Source organism: Drosophila novamexicana, unplaced genomic scaffold (genome assembly GCF_003285875.2).
Source record: "Drosophila novamexicana strain 15010-1031.04,08,12 unplaced genomic scaffold, DnovRS2.1 tig00000458-arrow-arrow-pilon, whole genome shotgun sequence".
In the NCBI taxonomy this organism is placed as follows: Eukaryota; Metazoa; Arthropoda; class Insecta; order Diptera; family Drosophilidae; genus Drosophila; species Drosophila novamexicana.
This window is the reverse complement of record NW_020824805.1, coordinates 955102-979916: the sequence shown is the minus strand read 5'-3', so window position 1 is coordinate 979916 and position 24815 is coordinate 955102. Positions and strand designations below refer to the sequence as shown.

General features: G+C 40.4%; 1 protein-coding gene and 1 long non-coding RNA gene across 6 annotated transcripts in view; both read left to right on the top strand.

Moving 5' to 3' along the window:
• Nucleotides 1-15520, top strand: part of LOC115760482 (obscurin) — a 236881-nt gene extending 221361 nt beyond the window's left edge. For all 4 annotated transcript variants that reach the window (XM_030701819.1, XM_030701818.1, XM_030701821.1 and 1 more), the window contains 11 exons: nt 878-1059; nt 1128-1297; nt 1354-1494; nt 4833-5018; nt 9285-9522; nt 9612-10193; nt 10264-10964; nt 11039-11171; nt 13337-14988; nt 15048-15153; nt 15217-15520. In XM_030701819.1, the coding sequence (XP_030557679.1) occupies nt 878-1059; nt 1128-1297; nt 1354-1494; nt 4833-5018; nt 9285-9522; nt 9612-10193; nt 10264-10964; nt 11039-11171; nt 13337-14988; nt 15048-15153; nt 15217-15357 (4232 nt within the window). In that variant the 3' untranslated portion in view covers nt 15358-15520. The remainder of the gene's footprint in view (nt 1-877; nt 1060-1127; nt 1298-1353; nt 1495-4832; nt 5019-9284; nt 9523-9611; nt 10194-10263; nt 10965-11038; nt 11172-13336; nt 14989-15047; nt 15154-15216) is intronic.
• Nucleotides 15521-16684: 1164 nt separating this feature from the next.
• On the top strand, nt 16685-17382 carry LOC115760448. 2 transcript variants are annotated; one of them, XR_004017657.1, is made up of 3 exons: nt 16685-16806; nt 16884-17200; nt 17346-17382. It is a non-coding gene; the product is annotated as an uncharacterized LOC115760448 (long non-coding RNA). The 2 variants fall into 2 exon arrangements; XR_004017658.1 differs by having other exon boundaries at nt 16884-16927; nt 17003-17372.
• The last annotated feature ends 7433 nt before the right edge of the window (nt 17383-24815 follow it).

Genomic DNA, 24815 nt, shown 5'->3' with positions numbered 1-24815 from the left:
CCCGTTTCCAAGTAATCGATAAGAATTGATATCGGAATCCTTTTCAGGAAGTCTCGTAAGTTGTGTAACTTGAGTAACTTGTCATGTAGCTTAGAGATTAGTATATATATATTAAGTATCTTTCATTTTATAGTTATTCCCACCAAATTAATTAATTAAAATTAAGCCCGTAATTTGATTGAATGTCGGTGTGTGCCAATGTTTTAAAAGATCGTTATTTTTTACATTTTCTGATTAAATATCGTAACCTTCATTTTGACTGTAAAAATATCAATCTGCTTCCTGAACAACACAGTGATACCTAACCTCAGTTAGCTGAAAACAAAAATGCCATAGACTACCGTGTCAAATTCTGCTAATCGGAAACTTCACTACCTTGAGTCGAATTTGGACAACAACTACATTTCGGTGGCTGTGCGTATTTTAACTCTCGTCCCAGTCATATTAGGCCGGTAGAAGTTTGATTGTGAAGTCAATATTAATGATTCTTTATCTGGAACATGAGGAACATCCTCTGAATACAACCTGCATCACCGGACATCACAAAATTTGTCTCTGCTGACCTGCAAAGGCTTAGATATGCTGATTATTATTGAGAATCTGAAAAAAAAAACAAGAACGGCCCTTATCACGGAGGACTTAACACATCCGGCCGACTGGAAGTCGACGGCCGTTCAAGATTTTGTTCATGTGTTTTAGGGCAAGTCGAAGCCAGGCTAAGGATATCTGGGTACTCTAACTATCTTTTCATAGCTATTTAGCTTATTTTTATTGAACATTTTCTTTGTGGCTTATCTTTTTGACAGTAAATTAAGTACTAAAAGATACGAAATCACAAATATATTTAATGGTTCATTTTATTTTTTAATTTTTATAGTCATAGATTCGCATCAACGTCCTTTGGGAGAGCAGTACACAGACTTTAAGCAGTATAAAAAAACCGGTGCTCCACCTCCTCTACCGGATGGTCCTATTATATCACGAATGACAGATCGGCGTCTTTTATTATCCTGGAAACCGTCGGTACCATTAACCCCTCGATATCCTGTCACATATCAGGTAAGTTGTTATATACATCAACTTATATTACGAGTGCTTAATTAATTAACTTATTTTTGATCAAATAGGTCGAAAGACTCGACTTACCAGATGGTGATTGGCATACAATAAGAACTGGAATCCGTAGTTGTGCATGTGATATTAAAAACCTTGAACCGTTTAGGGATTATAAGTTTAGAATACGCGTAGAAAACAAATTTGGCGTAAGCGACCCTAGTCCGTACACTCAAACATTTAGGTAAATATATAATAATTTTATGTTTAGTATACTGCTAAAATCGTTTCATTCGCTAGGCATAATCTTATACCAGATCCTCCGAAGACATACACCTATTTGCCTCCGGGTACTGACTTCAGACCAGATACTTCACCTTACTTCCCTAAGGACTTTGATATTGAACGGCCACCACACGACGGATTGGCCCAACCTCCTCAGTAAGTTACTTTGTTACAATATAAATAATATATTACGAATGTAATAAAGTCTATAACAGCAGCGTTGCATATTATAGTAAAAATAATACATAATTTTCACCAAGAGCATCCATTTGCAATACTAAGTTGATTCCTCTCAAGCAAGAGTACACATTTTTTGGTCGGGAATGCCTCCTTTTATGAAATCTCTTATCTTTAACTACAGTGACTTACGCTAACCTGACTGTTACAAATCGGTGTAGTCCCAACCACTATGCATATGATATAAATGGTGAAGTAAAAAAACAAAGCTTTTATCAGTAAGAAAATCAGAATTATTTGCATTGTATTTGCTGTTAGGTTAACTTATAGTGTATACCGCCACCACGCGGACGTTTGGAACTGTATTATATTAAATACTGATAGAATGCTTATTTATTTATTAATAGAAAACAAAATCACATTTTGTAAATACGTTGCTAAAAGCCTAGTTAGAATACACAATTTACTAACGGCATCACCGACCGATGGAGGTGTTTTATTTGTCCGTCCGGCAATCTATACCCCTTTTCACAGCTAATTTTGTCAGTGACGCTAAGAGAAAATTATTTACCCAATTTGCTAAAAAAAAAAAACAGGACGTCGATACCTATTTTTATCGATTGCTTGGAAGCGGAGTAAGTTATCGATTATCGGAAACAAACTCGATCTGCGCGGGATCTAGGAGCATCTACATCTAAAATTTCAAGTCTCTAGCTCTTATAGGTTCTGAGATCCTTTGACTCATACATACGGACGGACGGACAGACAGACGGACATGGCTAGATCGACTCGGCTATTGATGCTGATCAAGAATATATATACTTTATGGGGTCGGAGATGCTTCCTTCTGCCTGTTACATACATTTGGATTTTGCACAAATACAATATACCCTTATACCCATTTTTAATGGGTTCAGGGTATAATTAAAAATGTAATTGATTTGAAACACCAAAAAAATGTAGCATGTAATCAGTAAAGTAATGCTGGGCTGATGGTACAAGGTAAATGGCGGTGAGTACTGACCAAGACAAACTAGAAACTTTTTCAATACATGTCATTTGATTCGAGTAATCTTGAATGTCAAAAGAAGGTGGCATATATGAGCAGGTGATGTGTGTAGCACCAGTAGGGATAGTAACTTTAGCTGAGGCAATTTCAACATGAATAGGCGCAGTAGAACAAAAAGGTTCGGAATGGATGGCGATACCAACTGAAAGGCGTGGTTAAAATAACACTTTGCCAACTAGTACATTTTCGCTTAAAGCAGTCTTTATGGGCGGCGGCGATAGCCACAACGGTTTACCACCGATCACGAGTGCGCTTACCCATGTTACGCCCATGGAAGCATGGAATGGTAAAAACCCTCTTTTTGCAGTAGCTTTGGAATAAGCGGCAAAGCAAATTCAGTGCCAAGGGACAAGATTACCGAATGGTCAGATATGCCTGAAATTCAAAAGGATATCGTCTGCATAATCCGAATTATGGACAAGTGGTCGAAAAGAGAGATGTACTGTTCGATGAGCAATAAGCAGTGAAATACGCGATACTGGAGCTATTATGTTTGATTTGCCGACTGAACCAACGGGTCAATCGAACACAGGCAGATAGCTCATACGACAAAGCCAACAACGACTTAAATAATGACAGTTGCTCAGACGACGAAGTCACCTGTCACCGAAGTCACGTAAAACCTGACAGATAAGGTACCATGTTTGGGACCAGGAAGTCCCAAATGAATTTGGACTGGAAAGAGTAGACGACCCAAGCTCAACCTGCAAGCTCTATAGAGTTCTGTGACAGATTGTGCTTTTTGCTTGTGAAAACGGACCCTGCTTGTACCTGCATAAGAATGACAGTCGCGCTATGATACTGGTCTATGTAGCTCTATTTTTCATAGCTTGTCAAAATCAGAGATATCGAAGTTATTTGAATTTGTGGAAAAACGACATTTCCAGTTGTTCCTAGGCATGGATGTCCAAACGCGAATATAAAATGTGGGTGAAACGACCTTTTGTCAGATGCAATACATACGATATGCTGCATAGGCAAGGCATGGAATGCCACCGCCGCCTATCAGGATACCAAAATTTTGTAAAACTAGTTCATTCATTCATCTTTTAGTCAAGAACTATATCGGTCATTTAGTTTACTCGTTCAGTTATGCAGTCAATCATTAACGATTTTGCTTGGCTATTCAGTTGCACACGAACTTTATTTTCTGTTCAGTTATTTTTCATGCTTTCTGTTTCAACAAGTAAGAGGTTCTAGTCGGGAGCTCCCGACTAGGGGATAACCTGAACCCTCTTCTTACAACATCAAATGCATATATATATTCTATTTTAGAAGCTAAGTATATGTGAAGTTTGGTGACTCTAGCTTTTATTATTTACCAAAATTGCCCAAAAAACAGAATATCGATATCGATTTTTATCGATTGCTTGGAAACGAAGTAAGTTATCGATTATCGGAAACAATCTCGATCAGTGAATGGACTAGGAGGACCTGTAGCTGTAGCTAAAATTTAAAGTCTCTAGCTCTTACAGCGGCAAGTAGTTCGAACCCTGCCCAAGGAACTTTTTTTTTTTAATTTATCTGTTTTACTACAAACGAGCGCATAGCGCGGGTTCAGGGTATCCCCTTGTCGGAAACTGCCGACTAGAACCTCTTACTTGTTTGTTCATTAGCAACTAAATATTTCAAACGAATGTATTGTTCATGAACGGCGGAACTGATGAGCAGAATACATCGTTCATGAACGACTGAACGAGTAGCTAGCACAGTACAATAGGGAACGAGCATTTGGCATGCATCAAAAATGCTCTACGGTATCCGGTATCAACATTAAGCTTGAAACTGCATTAGAAAGAATGTCAGCAGGCTTTTGTGGGCTACGTGGATGCCGAGTGGGGGTGCTGACAGGATGGATCGCCGGTCGTAAACTGGATATGTTTTTTCCAGCTTCTAAATTTTTTACAAATATCCAAAATTCTTTAAAGATCACACCACTTTATTAAATGGCTGCCGTTGACTGATCTGTTGTTTTTTTCTTCTTAATATATCTTACCGAACTCGCATTTACTAGTATACCAAAATTATCTGTTTTCGAAGAAATTTTTATCTAACTCAGTAATTACGAGCTTCAGTATTCATACATAGCTCCAAGACTCTATGGCAATTCTTAGAAAATTGTATCTTCAAGATAAATATTTAGTGCGCCGAAGATACCTGAACTATTTGGTTTTATGTTTTTTATTTTTAAATCTTTCATTTTTCCTAATGTATTAGCCATTAATGTAAGATTAATTTTTTTTTTCAGATTTTTACTTCGCGAAAATGATATATCCTATGGAGTCAAAGGACATAATACTGAACTGATGTGGTTTGTGTATGGTTATCCTAAGCCAAAGATGACCTATTATTTTAACAACATTCAAATAGAATCTGGTGGTAGATTTGATCAGAGCTACACTCGCAATGGGCAGGCTACTCTATTCATTAACAGGTAAGTATTTTTATTTATTAACGGATGTGATTTCTATATGTATATGTATATGTATATGTATATGTATATGTATATGTATATGTATATGTATATGTATATGTATATGTATATGTAAGTTAACACATAGCACTTAATATAGGATATTTCATAAGTTATAATCAGCCCTCGCTATCGCGTGCTTCATAAGTTAAGGAACAGCCCCCGCAATTGCGACACTGCATACTTTGTATCAGCGCGCAATAGCTGCAATGGTCAGCGGTGGTAACCGGACACTTTTGTTTTGCTGCAAGAGTTTCCGTTATTGCCTAAGATTTTGCTGAGTCGGCTTGCCGACCATGACATTGTGGCGTGATGCGATTTTGGCTTAGCTTAAGTAAAATTTTCTGTGCATTAAGTTTTTAGTTTTGTATTTGACGTTTAAGAATAAACTTGCACTACTCCGGCACGCTGCCGTAAATATCATTTGTTATATATTACAAAAACATTGCTGAGCCACAAGGCCAGTGATTAGCAAAGAGAGTGAAGTCAAACTCTCCACCATAATCGTCCTAAATATCACTGGACCAGCAAATCGATTTAATTTGTATATGTATATGTATATGTATATGTATATGTATATGTATATGTATATGTATATGTATATGTATATGTATATGTATATGTATATGTATATGTATATGTATATGTATATGTATATGTATATGTATATGTATATGTATATGTATATGTATATGTATATGTATATGTATATGTATATGTATATGTATATGTATATGTATATGTATATGTATATGTATATGTATATGTATATGTATATGTATATGTATATGTATATGTATATGTATATGTATATGTATATGTATATGTATATGTATATGTAAAAACTTACTCAATCAAGATATGATTACTACTCGGCATTAACTATTTTCCCTGTGCTTCTTAGATAAGAGCAAATAATTATGAGATTTATGAAAAGGTTCGGTCTGCAAGGGTATTAAAACTTCGGCGTGCCGAAGATATTCCTTCTTTCTCGTTTCTTATTATTCTCAACGAGATCACACGCACGTGACAGAATCTATTCTCTATCGTATGCTTCTGTTATCAACAGTTATAGAAATTATATTCAAATTCAGGCTTCCTGGATTTGTTGAATTTTTTCCCATTTTCCTCTTGTATCAAAGCTATGTTGTCGTAAGCTTTTCAACGAATCTCGTCTTTTGCCTCCTGCAGCTCTAACAAATACCCTTCCCCAAAGAGTTTTTCCATTTTTTTTCTCGTACTTAGTTCATATATTCATTCCCATTAATATCTTAATTAATTAATAAAGTGATTCTCAAAGGAGAATCGCTTATAAATTGTTGAACCTTTCTTACATGCTTATACCGTGCTTTAGGATTTGTTGTACCAAGTTTAGATAGTAATGTACAATTCCTAGGCCGTTTCCTCGTGCGAAAAATTGCTACTAACCCGATCATACTTGCATCGCAATGCACCTCTGTAGCAGTCTTTTGGTCAAACAACTTCGGAATGAGAGATCTATTGAAACACAATTTCATCTGATAAAACAATGCAAGCTCTTCTGCTCCTATTTTAAAATTAATGTCGTTTCTCAGCACAGTCGTCAATTTTCTAGCAATGACGGCGAAGTCTTTCAGAAATCTACGGCGATAGGAAAATGTACCCATATAACGTTGAATACTTTTTCTATCTCGCGGAACTGAAAAACTATCGGCAGCCATATTCCTCTCTTTTAATGTTGTATGGTTGAATCATCGATATATATCCTAACTGACCTTTCTCCCCAAGACGTGACACTTTTCTCATCTTATTCGCAGTCCTAAAATCTGTGCAAGCCTTTTGCAACTTATCAAATGAGTCTTGCACATCTTGCGATGGGACAATTATATCGACCGTGTATAAAATAGGGGTGCCGCCGTCTATCACTGGTCTCAAAGAGCAGAATTCGTATTGTATACGGTATCTTTATTACGCACCACATGCAAGCATATGTTTACTGGTACCCTGCCTAAACTGGTATAAACTTTGAGCGAACCTAGCGTATGAATTCTCTTTCCTCCTATACCGATTAATTTTTTTAGCTCTGATCCCAAAGCATAAAACTATGTATAAATACTTTTACTGATGGTACAAATGTCACTGCCCGAATCAAATAATGCTGTTTACCGATTTTCACATTTTTTTAAAGCCCTATTAAATTTCGATTTGATAAAGCTGTTATAAGGAAATTCCCAATGTCTTCCAATGAGAATCCTATGGTTACATGTCTATAACATACATATCTCTGTATATTTGTTACTCAGTGGCAGTAGGCTTACGACCGATAATAGTGTTGCCATATATGCTGATGATACCAGTACGTATGTAGCTTTCAATGTTGTGATCTAAGTGGCGGCTACACTATCAAAGCTAATAGTTTAAGGAAAACCGCAAGGCGTTGGTGCTAGGCTTCGGGTTGGCTGGCATCGATGACGAGGACATCTAATAGCTCGTTGAATACCTGATTGCTTGGTACCTCCCGTCCGAAGAATCAAAGGTGTAAATTCTTTGTCAAATTATATTTAGACTTCGGCAGCAGGTAGGCTTGTGCCTGAGCTACTAACCGCAGGTGGAGTGATTGCAATCGATTGAGCGCTCGGGGTTGGTCGATTGGTTTTACACAAGTTGGATGTACTCGACAGTGTTCAGGCAATCATTGTCAATTCATGAAAGCCAGCTTTGCTCGAACAGGCGAGGATAATGGGTCCGATGGACTGGTACTATGGAAGTCGACCATGGTATAGCCCCAGCGCCATGACAAGCGACTTTTACGACCTTTATAGATTTTACCGAGGTTTTGAAAGAAAGATGTGTGAGATTGGAAGAGATATAGGTTAGGAAGCCACTACAGGGCTTCCGTTCATATTAGCGAATATTGTTCGTGTTCTGGCTGTAGTGTATTTAATAAGATCGAGAAAGAAGGACTATCTTCGGCAAGCCGACGATTTAATACCCTTGCAAAATTAACCTTTACCTAATGCTGATAGTGCTTTGCCCGTATCTAAGAAGCACAGGGAAAATAGTTAAGTTTTCATACAACTTAACTTTCGACCGATAGTTCCTATGGCTTTGTCATATATATGAGGAGCATAGTTAAGCACTAAAAGCTTAGTTTAGTGAAAATATCTTGATAAACAAAAAATATAAGAACATACTTTTTGACCGATCTTTCCTATGGCAGCTAAATAATATAGTGGTCCGATGTAAAAAAAATTTTGCATAAGTGTAGGGAACATAGTGATTATTACAAATGACGAGTTTGGTCAAGTTACCAAGAAAAACTGAAAAAAACATACAAGAACTTATGAAAACAGCTATATTATATAGTGTTCCGAACCAGCTGGTTCCGACATATGTACTGCGTGCAACAGAATGAGCTATATCGACTATTATACTTCATGGGGTCGGAGATGTCGCCTTCTATGGGTTATACATTTCACGACGAAATTGTAATACCCCTTGCGAGGCAATAATAAGTCAGATTATTGAGAGGGTACGAAACATCAACAAGCGCCTGAAAGCAGAGAAGATACAGTATTGATTAAAAGGAAATTAGAAAACAACGAATTCTTAGATTACAGCTTATGCACGAAAGCAGTTCGCACAAAAAATAGGTATAAAATATATGTGAAAGGTATTTTGATCGAGATACAAGTATATTTTGATTAGCTTCAAATTATTTTCAAACTTCCTGATAACTATGTCTTTTCGGCTTTATGGTCATTATCAAACCGTTTATTAACGAATGAATAAAGTTTCCACGATTTTTGGTGTTTTAGAAAAACGGGCGGATAGTTTTTGCACTAGTTTGGACAGGTAGCCGGAAAATGTATATTTTGTTATTCATCCGATCGACTTCCAACGCATTTCTAATAATAATATAACTCACATGAAACTTTTTACGAACGGAGAGTGAATCGAAAAGAAATATACAAAATTTTAAGAAAAAAATAGTTGGCATTAGAAAAGAGCGATGGCATCCGAGGTATACTGATAAACTATTTATTAAACTTCTGTAAGAGGTTAAAAGCTTGTGGTTTGTGTGCATGTGTGTGTATATGTAGTTGTATATATAAAAGGGAGTTCGCCTCTTTGTTGCACCAGTGCTGAGGCACGAACAAGAAGTTTTTTCATAGTCGGGTTACTGTTTCTTCTACTGTTACATTTACTTTTTACTAATAAATAATTTAAATATTTATATGCGCATAGCATGTTAGATCGAGATGTTGGGTGGTATGAAGCAGTCGCTACTAATGAACATGGTGAGGCAAGACAACGAGTACGACTTGAAATCGCTGAGTACCCACGATTTACAAAAAGACCTGATGAAACGTTTATAATGGCTCGGAAAAATGGACGTATTGAAGCTAGAATAACTGGAATTCCAATTCCAGAAGTTCGTTGGTATAAAGATTGGAAACTTTTAGCTGATTCTTCCCGTATAAAGGTATATATATTAACATACTCAAGATAGTTAAATTAAATTAAAAAATCATTCTCTAAAACGAACATTGCTAAAAAAATATTTTGATTTAGATGCACTCCTATGACCCCGATGTATACATACTATCAATACATGACTCAATAATTAAAGATGGCGGCTTATACTCAGTTAGCGCAAGAAATGTAGCTGGCTCTATTAGTACCTCTGTGACTGTGCATATAGAAGAAAATGAAGACCAGTATATTTATAAGACCTATGGAAGGCATCCATATGTTCGATCAAAGCAATTACGATATGAAGACAAATATGATATTGGCGATGAGCTCGGCCGTGGAACTCAAGGAATAACTTATCATGCCGTTGAACGCGCGACAGGAAATAATTATGCAGCGAAAATAATGCATGGAAAGCCAGAACTCCGACCATTCATGTTGAATGAACTCGATATGATGAACATGTTTAATCATAAAAATTTGATACGTCCTTATGATGCGTATGAAAATGATCGATGTGTCACACTAATAACGGAACTAGCTGCTGGAGGGGAACTTGTTAAGGATAATTTACTTAAGCGGAATTATTATACAGAGCGAGTTATTGCTAATTACATACGCCAAGCTTTATGGGGCCTGGAGCATATGCATGATTTGGGAGTTGCTCACATGGGCTTGACGGTAAATATGCTTTAAATCTAAAAATAAAAATAAAATATGATTTATACTATTCTTTTTTTATTTATTTCAGATTAAAGATTTGTTAATTTCAGTTGTTGGCAGTGATTATATAAAAGTTTCAGATTTTGGTTTATCCCGAAAAATAAATAAACATAATTTATCAACATTGGATTACGGAATGCCGGAATTCGTTTCTCCGGAAGTTGTTAATAAAGAAGGTGTAAGCTTCTCACACGATATGTGGTCAGTTGGTTTAATCACTTACATACTGCTTAGTGGCAGAAATCCGTTTCAAGGAGTTGACGATAGGGAAACATTAACAAATATTCGCGAAGGTCGCTGGGATTTCAAAGATAATATATGGACACACATTTCTGAAGATGGTCGCGACTTTATAAGCCGGCTACTTGTTTACAGTCCCGAAGAACGTATGGATGTTAAAACAGCATTAAAGCATCCTTGGTTCTTCATGCTGGATGGTCCAGACTCCCTTGACGATTTCGAAATTGGAACTGATCGGTTGAAAAATTACTATGGTCACTTTAGAGACTGGTATGCAAATGCTTCTTGTAAAAATTACTTCCGAAGACGTCGACTAAGTGGCTGCTTCCAACATCCTTCTAAAATGGTATACCCTTGTGGTCATTCATACACACCTGAACATACCCCCGAGCCTTTACCGGAACCAAGAAATAGAAGCAAACGCGATGAACCCGTTTCTAAATTTTTGCATCCCGATTATGAGTTAGGCCTTATACAATCTGAAAGCCAGTGAGTAACATTATAAATAAAAACATTGGAATAATTACCCACGGTAATTTTTTTTTTTTTTTGTTTTTTCTTAGCTATCAATATGGTCCCGATACTTATTTATTACAATTAAGAGATGTGAGTTTCCCTGTAAGATTGCGGGAATACATGAAGGTAGCCCACAGACGATCACCATCATTTGCGTTAAACGATTCAGTTGATTGGTCGGTAAGTACACGAATCCATTGTACAATTAGATAGGTGGATAGACTTCAAAATATGCACATATGCACGTTCCTTTAATATGAACGCGTCGATCACAAGACTAGAGACTTCAAATTAGAAACATAAATGGCAAATATTTGTATCAAGCGTGTCTATATACTGAAGATCTACAGATCACAGACCATGAAGGGATCATTATTAAAGATGTGTTATCAAGAATAAACATCCAAGAGTTGAAAGATATGACATACCAACACTTACAGGCACTACAAGACAAAAAAGTAGACAAAATAAACCCTGCGCAGCAGATATGAATGAAAACAACATAATCTTAAATGTGCTTCTAAGCCCAACGTATATCAAGTCATTATGAATGACGATGTGCGAAAAGTATAGTCCTTGCGATTAGCACCATTCAAATGTTTATTAAAACATGGTCGATAAGATTACAGCAAAAATTGAGATTTACGATCTATATGCCAATGGAATTCTCGATCTAGGTCAATTCTTCAAAAGGCTTGATAAAGAAGCCGGTATCGACAATATTAGAAAGCTCAAAGTTGCACCGAGCGAAAAGATCTTAGAAAACATTTCAAGATAATGGGTATTTTCGACAAAGTTCTGGTCGACATAATTATTCTTTTATCAAATTAAAAAAATGGTAACGAATATGGACTCACAATTATTTGTGATCTTTCAAAATACCTTGTTGCCATTCGTATAGAAAAATTAGCGCAAAAAGCTTCGCAAAAGCTTTATTCGATTCCTTCATTTCAATGGACAATCCAATAAAGATGTTCATTACAGAACATGGGTACAGAATACAAAAATTCCATAATTATTCACATATGAAAAATAAATGAAAATAGTCGGTATTACGTTTACAGCACACTTTCACTGTTTAGCGACGTGAGAAAACGTTAAATTAATCCATACGTTCATACATCGCGGTTGATAAAACTAATTGAGCTCCAATATTTTGTTTATTGCTACAATACAACCCGATCCATTGTCCATATTGTCCATGTGAATTATTTCTTAGCAAAACCCAAACTTACATAAGCATTTTAATAGAATAGATAAAATAGAACCACATTACACTTATATAAGATTGCGCAACGAAATCTAGATTTAAATTAGAAAACGCTTACAAGAGATCTAGAAAAATTATAGAATTTAATCAGAAAAAACAGAAAGAATATTATGTTGGAAAAGTGTCAGTATTTTAATAAGAATTAGGAACATAATGTACGAGAAGTTTTTAGCTAAACACTTTAATGTAAACATATATGCATAAGTACATACATAATAATGCTAAATTAGAATTGTAAGCTCTGTCTGAATTGAATAAAACATTGAATAAACCGACTTCAAAAGACAACCACTTTTAATTTACACACTATTTACGACAAGTCAATATAGCTATATTCGTAGGTTGTAGTGTCTGTTTGTCTGTTTTTCTGTCGATGCTAAGCAAACTAGACTCTCAGTTTGAAACCTATCGTCATTCTCTTTTGCAAAGTTACGTTTTTAATATGAAAATATGTCGGAACAAGTCGGATTATAAGATTATAGCTGCCGTACGATTAAGGTTGTACATTAGGTGTTTGTATAAACTCTTGTGGTTATTTATCCAGATACTTGTCTTCCCCACACCCGGCATTGCTCTTTATAAAAATAGCCGAATCCAACGACATCGGATTCCCATCATAGCATTTACAAGTTGTATTAAGGTCCACATATGTGGGACAAGTCTTATCAACACGGAACTACCATATCATATAGATCTAAGGAAGGAATCGAGCGAAAAAAAAGTAAGAGTTAACATAGGCCTAGCATGTAAGAAACTCCACATGGAATGAGCAGGCTAAATATTAAGTTAAATTAACTTTAGTTTGGGTAATATTAATACGAGAAGCGAAGGAATAATTAGGTTCAGTAGTTAGTACAGTTGCCGTCTCTTGGAGTAATCCCGGCAGGTGCCAAGTTGCCCTCCTCTTCTTGCTTCGCGTATCTGTAAAAAACAAATATCTTGAAAATTGGACACGTGTAAAATGAGATTGTTGGTTCTAATCTTTGATTTTAAACAAACCCACTTCACTTTCTTTTTGAAAAGGTACCAAATAAAGCTTTGATTTATTGATTTAAGAAAATTTCACATTTTTCAGCTTCCAGTAATTCGTGAAAGACGACGATTTACTGATATAATGGATGAAGAAATTGATGACGAGCGAACAAGAAGTCGAATAAGCATGTACTCTGCAAATGATTCATATTCTATAAGACGCCTGCGAACCGAACTTGGACCTCGTTTGAATGAATACACAGAGGCCGACGCAATGATAGAATGTCAGCGTGATGGCTACCCACCCTTTTTTAGAGAAAAACCACAAACCATTGCTATTATGGAAAATAAGCCAGCGCATATACACTGCTTTGCAGTTGGCGATCCTAAACCATGCGTACAATGGTTTAAAAATGATATGGTTGTAAATGAAAGTAAGAGGATAAAAATAACTTTTGATGAGGATGGTCGATCAATACTGCGATTTGAACCAGCAGTTCATTACGACGTAGGAATCTATAAAGCAGTTGCTAGAAATAAAGTTGGTCAAACTGTGGCAAGATGTCGTATAGTGATTGCAACTCTTCCCGATGCCCCTGACTCACCGGAAGTATCAGCAACAAGTGCAACAGAAATACTTCTTAGATGGAAACAACCGCGCGATGATGGGCACTCTCCAGTCTTATGTTATAGTCTTCAATACAAAATGCTTAGTTCGGATACGTGGACAACTGTAGCTGATAATATTGATCATGAATTTTACCTTTTACATGAGCTTGTTCCTAACACAAATTATCAAATTCGATTGGCGTCGAAAAATCGCATTGGTTGGAGTGAAATGGGAATACCCGTTAATGCATCTACTTCGGGAACGGAATCTCCAAAAGTCCACATTACCAAAGCTATGAAGCATTTACAAATGCTGACTGAAAAGGGGCAAGAAGTGGTGCTTGAAGAAGAACGTGTACATATGGACTATCATTGCGAGCGAGACCCTCCTAACTGGGTAACTGATTCCTCCGTAAGTGATAAATACAGTTTTATTTCCGAAATTGCACGTGGAGAATTTAGCACCATTGTCAAGGGAATTCAAAAATCTACTGATACGGTCGTTGTTGCAAAAATTTTCGAAGTAACTGATGATAATGAAGATGCTATAGTTTCGGAATTTGAAAATTTCAAAACTTTAAGGCATGAACGTATTCCAGCGTTGTTTGGAGCTTATAAGCCCATGAACTTACCAATCGCAATATTTGTGATGGAAAAACTTCAGGGAGCAGACGTGCTTACTTACTTCTGTAGTAGACATGAATACTCTGAACAAATGGTTGCATGCGTCATTACTCAACTTTTGGATGCGTTGCAATATCTGCATTGGCGTGGATATTGTCACCTTAATATACAACCGGATAATGTTGTTATGGCATCGGTTCGATCTATTCAAGTCAAGCTTGTCGACTTTGGAGCAGCCAAAAAAGTAAATAAATTAGGAGTTAAAATAACACCAACTGGTATGTTGGACTTCCAACCTCCAGAGATGATAAATGAAGAACCGGTGTTTCCTCAAAGTGACATTTGGTCATTGGGCGTGCTTGCTTATTTACTTCTATCTGGTTGTAGTCCATTCCGCGGTGCTGACGAGTATGAAACTACACAAAACATTTCCTTTGTTCGATATCGTTTCGAAAATCTTTTCAAGGAAGTTACTCCGGAAGCAACTCGGTTTATTATGCAGTTATTTAAGCGACATCCCACGTAAGCTTAAAATTATTATTTACAAAAAGAATCATTTGATACATTTGTTTCATTAATAGGAAAAGGCCATACACAGATGACTGTCTGGAGCATAGATGGCTTATGTCTTCAGATTATATGGTTCGAAAACGTGAGCGTGCCCTATTCTTAGGGTGTCGATTAAAGGTAGTTTATTTTGAAGTTACTTTTTCAAAAATGATATTTATGCTAACTCAATATTTCCGGCAGAACTTTTCTGATGAATATCATGAACAAAAGAGTAAAACAGCAACCTCATCCAAGTCTCCTTATTCAGTTGAGGGTGGACCCACCCCAGCACAACTTCTCCGATCAAATAGCATTGAAGAAGAATTGCTTACAACCTTTTAGATAAATGGAGGAAAAAAAATATTTTTATTTTGCTTTTATGATTTTAGGACATTCATATATTTGAGCATGCGAAATAAGAAAGTAACCTAAAATGAGATATAAATTATTTATGTTGTCATCAATCAATTAAATCAAAATCTAATTATATATATGCCTTAGAAAAATAAATATACTGTGTCCATTAAATATGTATGTAACTGTGCCACCTCGGACAATTTTATAGTTTTTGATGCCTAATGAATTTCTGTTGCAAATTTTTTATTCAAGCCTGTTGTTGGCGCAGATCCGCGCAGTGCTTAATGAAATGAAATTAAAACTTGAAGTCTAGTGTTAGAAAGTTAGGCTTATGGCGGAGCAGGAGTGCAGTAAAACTTAATCACTCGCTCTGGGAGCGAATTCGCCTCGCTTAGCCGGCGTAGCTTAATTTAGACTTAAGAAGTTCGTTGTCAGCTGTTGAATTAAATTAAACCAACACAAGCACGAAGCGTATCAAATCTACGTCTTAAAAGCCACCAGATTTTTAAATAATAATATAAAATCATACAATTTTAATTAGAAAATAATTTGTGGTAAAGTGCAACTAGTTGTGGCTCGCGAGTGAGTTAAAATTAAAAATTCAAATTAAATCGCGTCGGGCGAGATCAATATAATTATCTGTACTGCTGCCATCAGGAGATGCTAAGGAAAGTAGCTACCAAAACGGAACAGCAGGTACTGTGCAAGAAATTGAAAGCCCAACTCTATTGGCTTGGTTGCGCTAATGAAGCCAAGGCTTTCAATTCTTGGCAGATATGTACATACTAACCGCTTTGGAGATTAATACATATAATATATTATTTGTGAGATTTTGGGCTTCTGAGCGAATGGTAATTGGTGTCAAAAATTAATTGTCATTACAATTCGTTTGGCAAATTCCGTTTTTAATTGAAATTAATAATTATTAAATCGAATTTACAGTCAATTTGGCAACTAAAAAATGTTGTGACGATTATGTTACGGAACTGCTTGTTTCTCGGTGGGCCGCGCCGGCTCATCGGTTTCTCTGGGTGTAGTCCCATCCCTGGCCCGCAGTCCGCACAATTGATAACAACAAAGCTACACGTCTTTAGCAAAACAGACTTACACAACACTATGCAAAACAAACCACAAATCGATAACGTCAAACAATCGGAACTGATAACTCATGAACAAAATAAACAGCTGTAACAACTATGAAAATGTAAACAACAAAGGTGAGACACTCAATATAAATTAACAAAAAAGACACTATTTATCCACCTTACTCTTCCAGATCGGGCCCCGGTTCCGGACCCAGCGTACCCGCCCAACCATGAGACGATCACCTACTCGTCTCCCACATTTTGTCCATTAGATGGCCATCAGCCTGTGCCGGCTGTTATGCCAACTCTCCCCAACGAAGAAAATTTAGCCGAACATTTCTCTCATCAGGTACGGTATATAATTGGTTGCGTTTTCTTAAAGTGTATAACAATTATAATCATCGCCTATGGCATTTATCTTTGCAGCTATTTAGAATCTCATGCAAGTGGATATTTGATTAGCTTCACAGGTGCGTATAATGGTTCGTGCATTCCTATAATTATTGGCATCAATATTTCTTTAATTTCGTTCTTTTTTGCACGAGGTCTCCGTCCAGATAATATTCACGCACGTGAGCATTTCTTCCCCGGGTGCATATTAATGTTGCATATTTATATTTATACTTATGGACATTAGGCATTAACGGAGGCAATTTAGAGGCAATCGTTGCGCCAATTTAGGAACAATGTGCCCACACAACTACGTAAAACTGGGTATGTCACGACAATCAGTCGTGCAACAGGTAGGTGATATAAATTGTTTTAAATCGCTTTAATCGCTACCTTACCCTACCTAAAGAGCGCTCTGGGGATGGTAAGGGGCGATATAAATGGGTAATTCCAATTAGGTGATGGCATGTGTTAATTTTAAATTTTTATCTTTTACAGGCGCAGATGCAGCACCTTTGGAAATTCCCTCACCGTTCGCACTCTAAAGTGAAATTCGGCGTAAGTGCCTATGTATGTATAGACATGATTTATAAATACAAAAAAAACTAAATTTAACGACAAAAAAAAATCTGTTCTTTTTCAGGGAGTACAATCAGGAGTCTCCATCATTTCTCTGCCAAGGGCTCGAACGAGGATGGGCAAAATGGAACGGACTCACTCGGAGGATGTGGGCGTGGTCTCGCCTGTGGTCGCTTCTTCGTTGTTGGCGTCCGGTCGTCGGTGGCTCGTCTCGTCGCCTTCAGAGTTGCGCCGACGCTTGGGTGGCGGCGTCGCGGAATGGTATGATATGTTCGTGGGCTTCTCTGGTGCGGGAGCTGGTCACTTTGTTGCCGGAGCCGTTAATTTTTATTTTTTTCCCTTTTTTTTGGTTTGTTTCGTCGCACTTAAGTTTTAAGTTTTTTCTTTTGCAATACGTTAGCACATACGGATTAAGCGATTGACTAATAAAGAAACCCCGTCAAAAACAAGTGTATGCCCTTTGATTTTTTTATTCCTTTTTTTTAAGCACATTATCCGTAGCCGGCAAAATAAAATATCCAACTTTCACATTTTTTAACTGTGAGCCGGTACGTCCGCTGTGGACCGCTGACAAAGTCGAACTCCTTTACATTTGGGTAGCAACATCATCGGTGCCGAATTTCGGCACACGCATACGTTGGCGAGGCGGGCACCGTTGCTGCACATCTGCACAGCTGCATTTTTTTGGGTCAATGGCCCAAATGACGACCAAGGGCATATCCAAGGGCATGCGATCCACTCTATGCATATTCTCTTTAAGAGCGAACCGGGCGGCCAATAGCAATCGTCGCTTTTGGCGCCGTGGATCGTAAGTCTGGCATTGCCACCCTTCAAAAATTTGGGCTCCGCCGTGGGCGCAGCTTCACCCCGCATACTCTGACCATATGACGAAAAGATATCGGCGTGTCCGATAATATCGCACGCAACCAACTAGGTAAACACTCGGTGCTGCCGATAACGTCAAATGCACCATCACCACGCAGATTATTGTAACGACATGAATAACCGTTACATCGAATCTGCGTGCGCATATGGATTGACCCAGCCGGCTAATAACGATGCCCAACGTAAGTAATCCACGACAAGTAATCTATATTTTCGCACTGACCCGAAAGAAAAAAAACAGGGAGGACGGGCGCTGCCGCCGCCATTGCCTGGCAGGGAGGTGAGCAAATTACGATTATGTATATCTTTTGCGGGGAAGACGCCTAGCACGCATCCCTGGAGATCTTCTAACTCGTAGGCGTTGGTGCCCACGGCTCGGACGACTCGGCTCGGGCGAACTTGGCATTGAAGGCTTTGCCGAAGCTACTTAGTGCGAAGTTGCGCCTCCACACTTCCTGTTCCGGTTCCAGATGGAGCTGGCGCGCGCGGTGGTCGTATCGTTGGCGACTTCACTCGTAAGCGGTGTGCAGATGGTCCTTGACGTGGCTTCGGATTACATCCAGTCTGTCCTTCGCTTCAAGGTCAGAAATACTGTGATCGGCCAATGATCTCAGCTTCCTGGCCAGTTTGTAGCTGGAACCATTCAGGTACATCTGCTGTCCAAAGACCGCGAAGAACGGAGTCACTCCCGTACCGCTGTGGACCGCATTCCGGATCGCCACTTCCACCTCTGGTAGGTACGTGCCCCAATCCCGATGATACTGACCCAGGTAGGTTCTGATTGCAGACAGCACTGTGCGGTTCACGCGTTCGGCGGCGTTGCTCTGAGGCGAATACACTGGTGAGTAATGCCAATCGAATGGACCATCGCATCGAACGACTTTGACAATAATTTTCGTCCATTATCCGAATGGATCACTTCCGGCACGCCAAATTTGAAGAACACCTCATTCACTAGGAAGTTCACGACATCCGCCGCGGTGGCTTCCCTCATGGCCTTCAGGAAGGTAAATTTCGAGAAGTGGTCTACGACGACGAATATCCACGCATGCCCTCGTTTCGACCATGGATACTTCCTCAAGAAGTCGATATATAGCTTCTGGAAGGGGCGGTCGGTGCGCACTTCTTCCCCAATTCCGACCTGCATCCGGTAGTTTTGTGCCTTGGTCTCCTTGCATGTATAGCATTTCCGTACATAGTCCCTGACTTGTATGGCCATGTTGGGCCAATTATATCGCCTGCGCAGCGCGTGCAGCGTTTTCCTCATGCCTCCATGAGCTGACGTCTCGTCCGCGTGTGCTTGTTGGATGAGTGCTGTAGTCTGCCTTCGACCTCATCCTCCAAGCTCTCGTTCCCGGTCCTCTTGAACAGAAGTCCGTCCTGCACTCTAAGATCCGGCAACATCCCTTGTTGGCTCATCACCCCTTTTATCAGCTCTCGATATTCGGTGCTCTCGAACTCCGGAGTCTGAAATCCCAACAGATCCTCTGGGGTCAATTCGACCTAACTTTAGCATTTTATCCACCACGGCACACACGATCGCCTGCTTGGCCGGAGACAGCGGATAATGTCTGTCCTTCACGGGTTCTGCTCCCTCGATCAGCTGAATTCGGTGCTGCAGCAGGTGAGGCCATCCTTCTCAAATTGGAGAAATCTGCGCTTCATGCTTTCCAACTGACTCCTCTGATCGTTGTCCAGGTCCCTCATTTTCGAATCCGTCGCGCAGTCGTCGTCGTCCCGGTAATAAGCCACCTCTGGGTTCACTACCGTTACCTCAGATGCCTCTGGTGGTGTTCCGGGCTTTCTGGCCGGACCGAGCAGCTCTGGTACAATCTCGAAGGCCCGCCAGAAGTCGATTCCCAGGTATAGTTCCTGTCGCAGGTGTAAAATACGATATCTTCCTTTCTATTCTCGTATTTCACAGGCAGAACCACGCGACCTAAAATTGGGCGATTGGCACCCGCCGTTGTCCTCACCATCGATTCGTATGGCAGCGCTTCCCATCCCAGTTCCTCCACTAACTCCCGGCATCCTCGTCCCAACAGACTGACTGAGGCCCCGTGTCCAGCAACCCTTTCATCTTGGCCCCGGCGACTTCCACTTCGGCGAATACGCGTGGGTCTATACTATCCTCCCGTCTCACCGCTTCGACGACCTGGCGCCGGGTAATCCTGCGTCTGCGGAAGCGTGCATACCTTCCAGCTGTCGCTCAACAAAAATTCTATTTCGGGCCGACATGTATGCCCGAACACGTTCTTCATACGGTAAGCCCCTAAGTGTTCCTCCTTTGCTTATATTATTATTATAATACGCCTTATCCTGATCCATATTCCAACTCTCCGTCTTCTTTTCAATGATTATTGGCTTTGGTAGGTACCCCTCTCCTGCTTCCCCGCGGTCGCCGTCCCGGAACGCGTCTGCCCCGCCATCACCGCGCTCCCTCTGGGGTTTCCCGGACAGTTTTCACACTGGGAGCAGAAAGTGTCTGGCTTTCCACACCTATAGCAGAATATTTTCCGCTCCTTGGACAGGCAGTCTCTAAAGACGTGATCGAATTATCTGCAGTTCCAGCATACAAGTCGGGATGAGTTCCTGCCTTGCACGAATGCTTCCTCCAGTTCTCCCGGCGGCGTTTCTGTACGTTGTAGTGGTACTTCAACCTCGTGGACTACGGGCCTCGTTCCTTGTGGACAACGCGACGGCCGCAGGTGTTCCATCCGGCTTCTGCGACCCATGTGCCTCTCCACTTCTAGGCACTCTTGGCGCAGCTCATCCACGGTGAGTACGTCAATGGCATAGATATATTTCGCCAGACTTTCTTTCAAGCCACGCCGTCTCTCAGCGGCTTCTGGAATCGCGCGGCATCCACCCCTTCGCTGGCCTGTTGCTCTCGTTGTAATAGCTCCTGCATCACATCGTGTTCCGTCTGGTAGCCCCGGAACCTGTCCAAGAGGGCATGTCGCAGCTGCATCCAGCTGTCGACCCTAGAATGCCGCACGTGTATCCAATACCACTCGCGGGCGCGGCCGGTCAGGAGCAGGTGGAAACCGCGCAGGACTTCCTTCCACGGGCATTGATACTGCCTCTGCAGGAACTCCAGGCGGAACAAGAAGTCTTCGACCGAATTCATCGCGTCCTCGCCGTCAAACTTGACGTTCCATCGCTCGAGCTACATGTACGCCGCTTCTCGTACGTTGGCGTACGCCTCCTCCGGTTGAAAATCATCCGCTCTCCGGTCCTCTACTCGGAAATGGCCGTTATTCGGGTTACGCCAGTTCCTCGTCTGAGCATCTGCGACGAAAACTGGGCTGCTGGAAAAATACTCCGCCCCTCGTGCGCCTTGTCTATGTGGCATCGGTGGGACCGGTGGGGGAAATGCCTCGCGCTGGACCACTTCCCGTTCTTTCGAGATGGCGCCTGTTCGTGGTCCCGGCTCGACATGTCTCGGCGGCTTCGGCGCAGGGTTAGTCTCGGCGGCTTGGCTCCCTGGCGGCCTGAGCACATCAATGATGCCCTTCATCACTTCCATGAAGCCAGCTCGCATCTCCGCGCGGATGGACTCGCTGATGCCAGATAGCAGAGCATGCCGATACGTTTGGTGGGCCTGAGCGATCGCCGCGTTTGCCGCCGATTTGAGCACTGAGTCTTTCGGGGCTTTTGGGAACTCCAGGTTCCGTGGAGGTTTATCTTGTTGCGCCAATTCTTTCTCCAAGTCTACCAGGTGACCCTCTTTTGGGATCTGTCTCTCTGGAAATCCCCGGAAATTCATTGACGTTCGCACCAGCCCCCCAGCCGGGCGCGGCGGTGGCAGAGCCGATGCCCCATCAGCGTCAGAAGCCCAATCAGACACCTGTTTCTCAGCCATTCTCATATACCTGCTGAGAACTGTACCCCTCTCTTCTACAAGGATTGCTACCCTAAAAAAAAACGTTACCAATATTTCTAATAAATTAATAAATAAATAAACACCCACTAACAAATCTTACTAGTAAAGAATAATAATTTCATTCACATCGACCACAAAAACATTCACAAAATTAGATTTTTTTCTTTCTAATTAATTTCAAATACTTGGGGGAGAGAAGACAAATCCTAACACAGGCTAACTAATCTACGCATAATCTGGACAGTGGACAACACTTAAGCATTCGTCAAATGCTCAATTCGTCAGTTAGAACGCTACCTTGAAGGTTATTTGGTTTCTGTCGCACTTCTGGGCACCCTTAAGGTGTGCTGTGTGACAGGTGCGACGCAGGATCGGCTTTATATCGTCCTGGGTCACCCGTCTCCGAAGCTCATTTAACTACAGCCAGCACACCCCAGCGGTAGCACAGAGTGGGACAAAACAAATAGAAAACAGCAAACAAACTCTAGTAAAACCTACCCTAATATCACATTCTATCACAAGTTATTTTGTCGTGGCGGCTACCACCAGGCTACGATAAACAGTCGCGAACGTTTCGCCCACATGCGAACGTGATTTTCCGTCATCAACCACTACAAGAAAACTTCTCATGTTTATGGATATTCTCTACTTCCGTCGTACTTCTCGGATTCCACTACACGCTGCGCGATTATGAGCTCCCTACTCGTGCCACATTAAACTTCAGCGTGGGTCCTGAAGCCAAAGGAATCCTTTTCTTTGTACCTGCATTTATATCGTATTTATTTTTCTTTGATTACGCATCGACTTCAAAGAAGCCGAGTGCTTCTTCAAGTTGGGCGCCATATTGTTACGGAACTGCTTGTTTCTCGATGGGCCGCGCCGGCTGGCTCATCGGTTTCTCTGGGTGTAGTCCCATCCCTGGCCCGCAGTCCGCACAATCGATAACAACAAAGCTACACGTCTGTAGCAAAACAGACTTACACAACACTATGCAAAACGAACTACAAATCGATAACGTCAAACAATCGGAACTGATAACTTATGAACAAAATAAGCAGCTGTAACAACTATGAAAATGTAAACAACAAAGGTGAGACACTCAATATAAATTAACAAAAAAGTCACTATTTATCCACCTTACTCTTCCAGATCGGGCCCCGGTTCCGGACCCAGCGTACCCGCCCAACCATGAGACGATCACCTACTCGTCTCCCACATTTTGTTCATTAGATGGCCATCAGCCTGAGCCGGCTGTTATGCCAACTCTCCCCAACGAAGAAAATTTAGCCGAACATTTCTCTCATCAGGTACGGTATATAATTGGTTGCGTTTTCTTAAAGTGTATAACAATTATAATCATCGCTTATGGCATTTATCTTTGTAGCTATTTAGAATCTCATGCAAGTGGATATTTGATTAGCTTCACAGGTGCGTATAATGGTTCGTGCATTCTTATAATTATTGGCATTAATATTTCTTTTATTTCTTTCTAATTTGCACGAGGTCTCCGTCCAGATGAATTAATATTCATGCACGTGAGCATTTTTTCCCCGGATGCATATTAATGTTGCGTATTTATATTTATACTTATGGACATTAGGCATTAATACCTAAATTTTTCTCTTATCTTCTAGAATTCCTTTTTTTTAATTTTAACAGCACTAAATGGAACAGGCGACGAAATTCTACAAAGATATTGCCAGTCGCCGCAAAAGAAACGCGCACGGAGGCAATTTAGAGGCAATCGTTGCGCCAATTTAGGTACAATGTGCCCACACAACTACGTAAAACTGGGTATGTCACGACAATCAGTCGTGCAACAGGTAGGTGATATAAATTGTTTTAAATCGCTTTAATCGCTACCTTACCCTATCTAAAGAGCGCTCTGGGGATGGGGATTGGCGTCCGGTCGTCGGTGGCTCATCTCGTCGCCTTCAGGCTGGCGGCGTCGCGGAATGGTATGGTATGTTCGTGGGCTTCTGTGGTGCGGGAGCTGGTCACTTTGTTGCCGGAGCCGTTAATTTTTATTTTTTTCCCTTTTTTTTTTGGTTTGTTTCGTCGCACTTAAGTTTTAAGTCTTTTCTTTTGCAATACGTTAGCACATACGGATTAAGCAATTGACTAATTAAGAAACCCCGTCAAAAACAAGTGTATGCCCTTTGATTTTTTATTCCTTTTTTTTTAAGCACATTATCCGTAGCCGACAAAATAAAATATCCAACTTTCAGATTTTTTAGCTGTGAGCCGGTACGTCCGCTGTGGACCGCTGACAAAGTCCTCTCCTTTTGGGTCAATGGCCCAAATGACGACCAAGGGCATATCCAAGGGCATGCGATCCACTCTATGCATATTCTCTTTAAGAGCGAACCGGGCGGCCAATAGCAATCGTCGCTTTTGGCGCCGTGGATCGCAAGTCTGGCGTTGCCACCCTTCAAAAATTTGGGCTCCGCCGTGGGCGCAGCTTCACCCCGCATACTCTGACCATATGACGAAAAGATATCGGCGTGTCCGATAATATCGCACGCAACCAACTAGGTAAACACTCGGTGCTGCCGATAACGTCAAATGCACCATCACCACGCAGATTATTGTAACGACATGAATAACCGTTACATCGA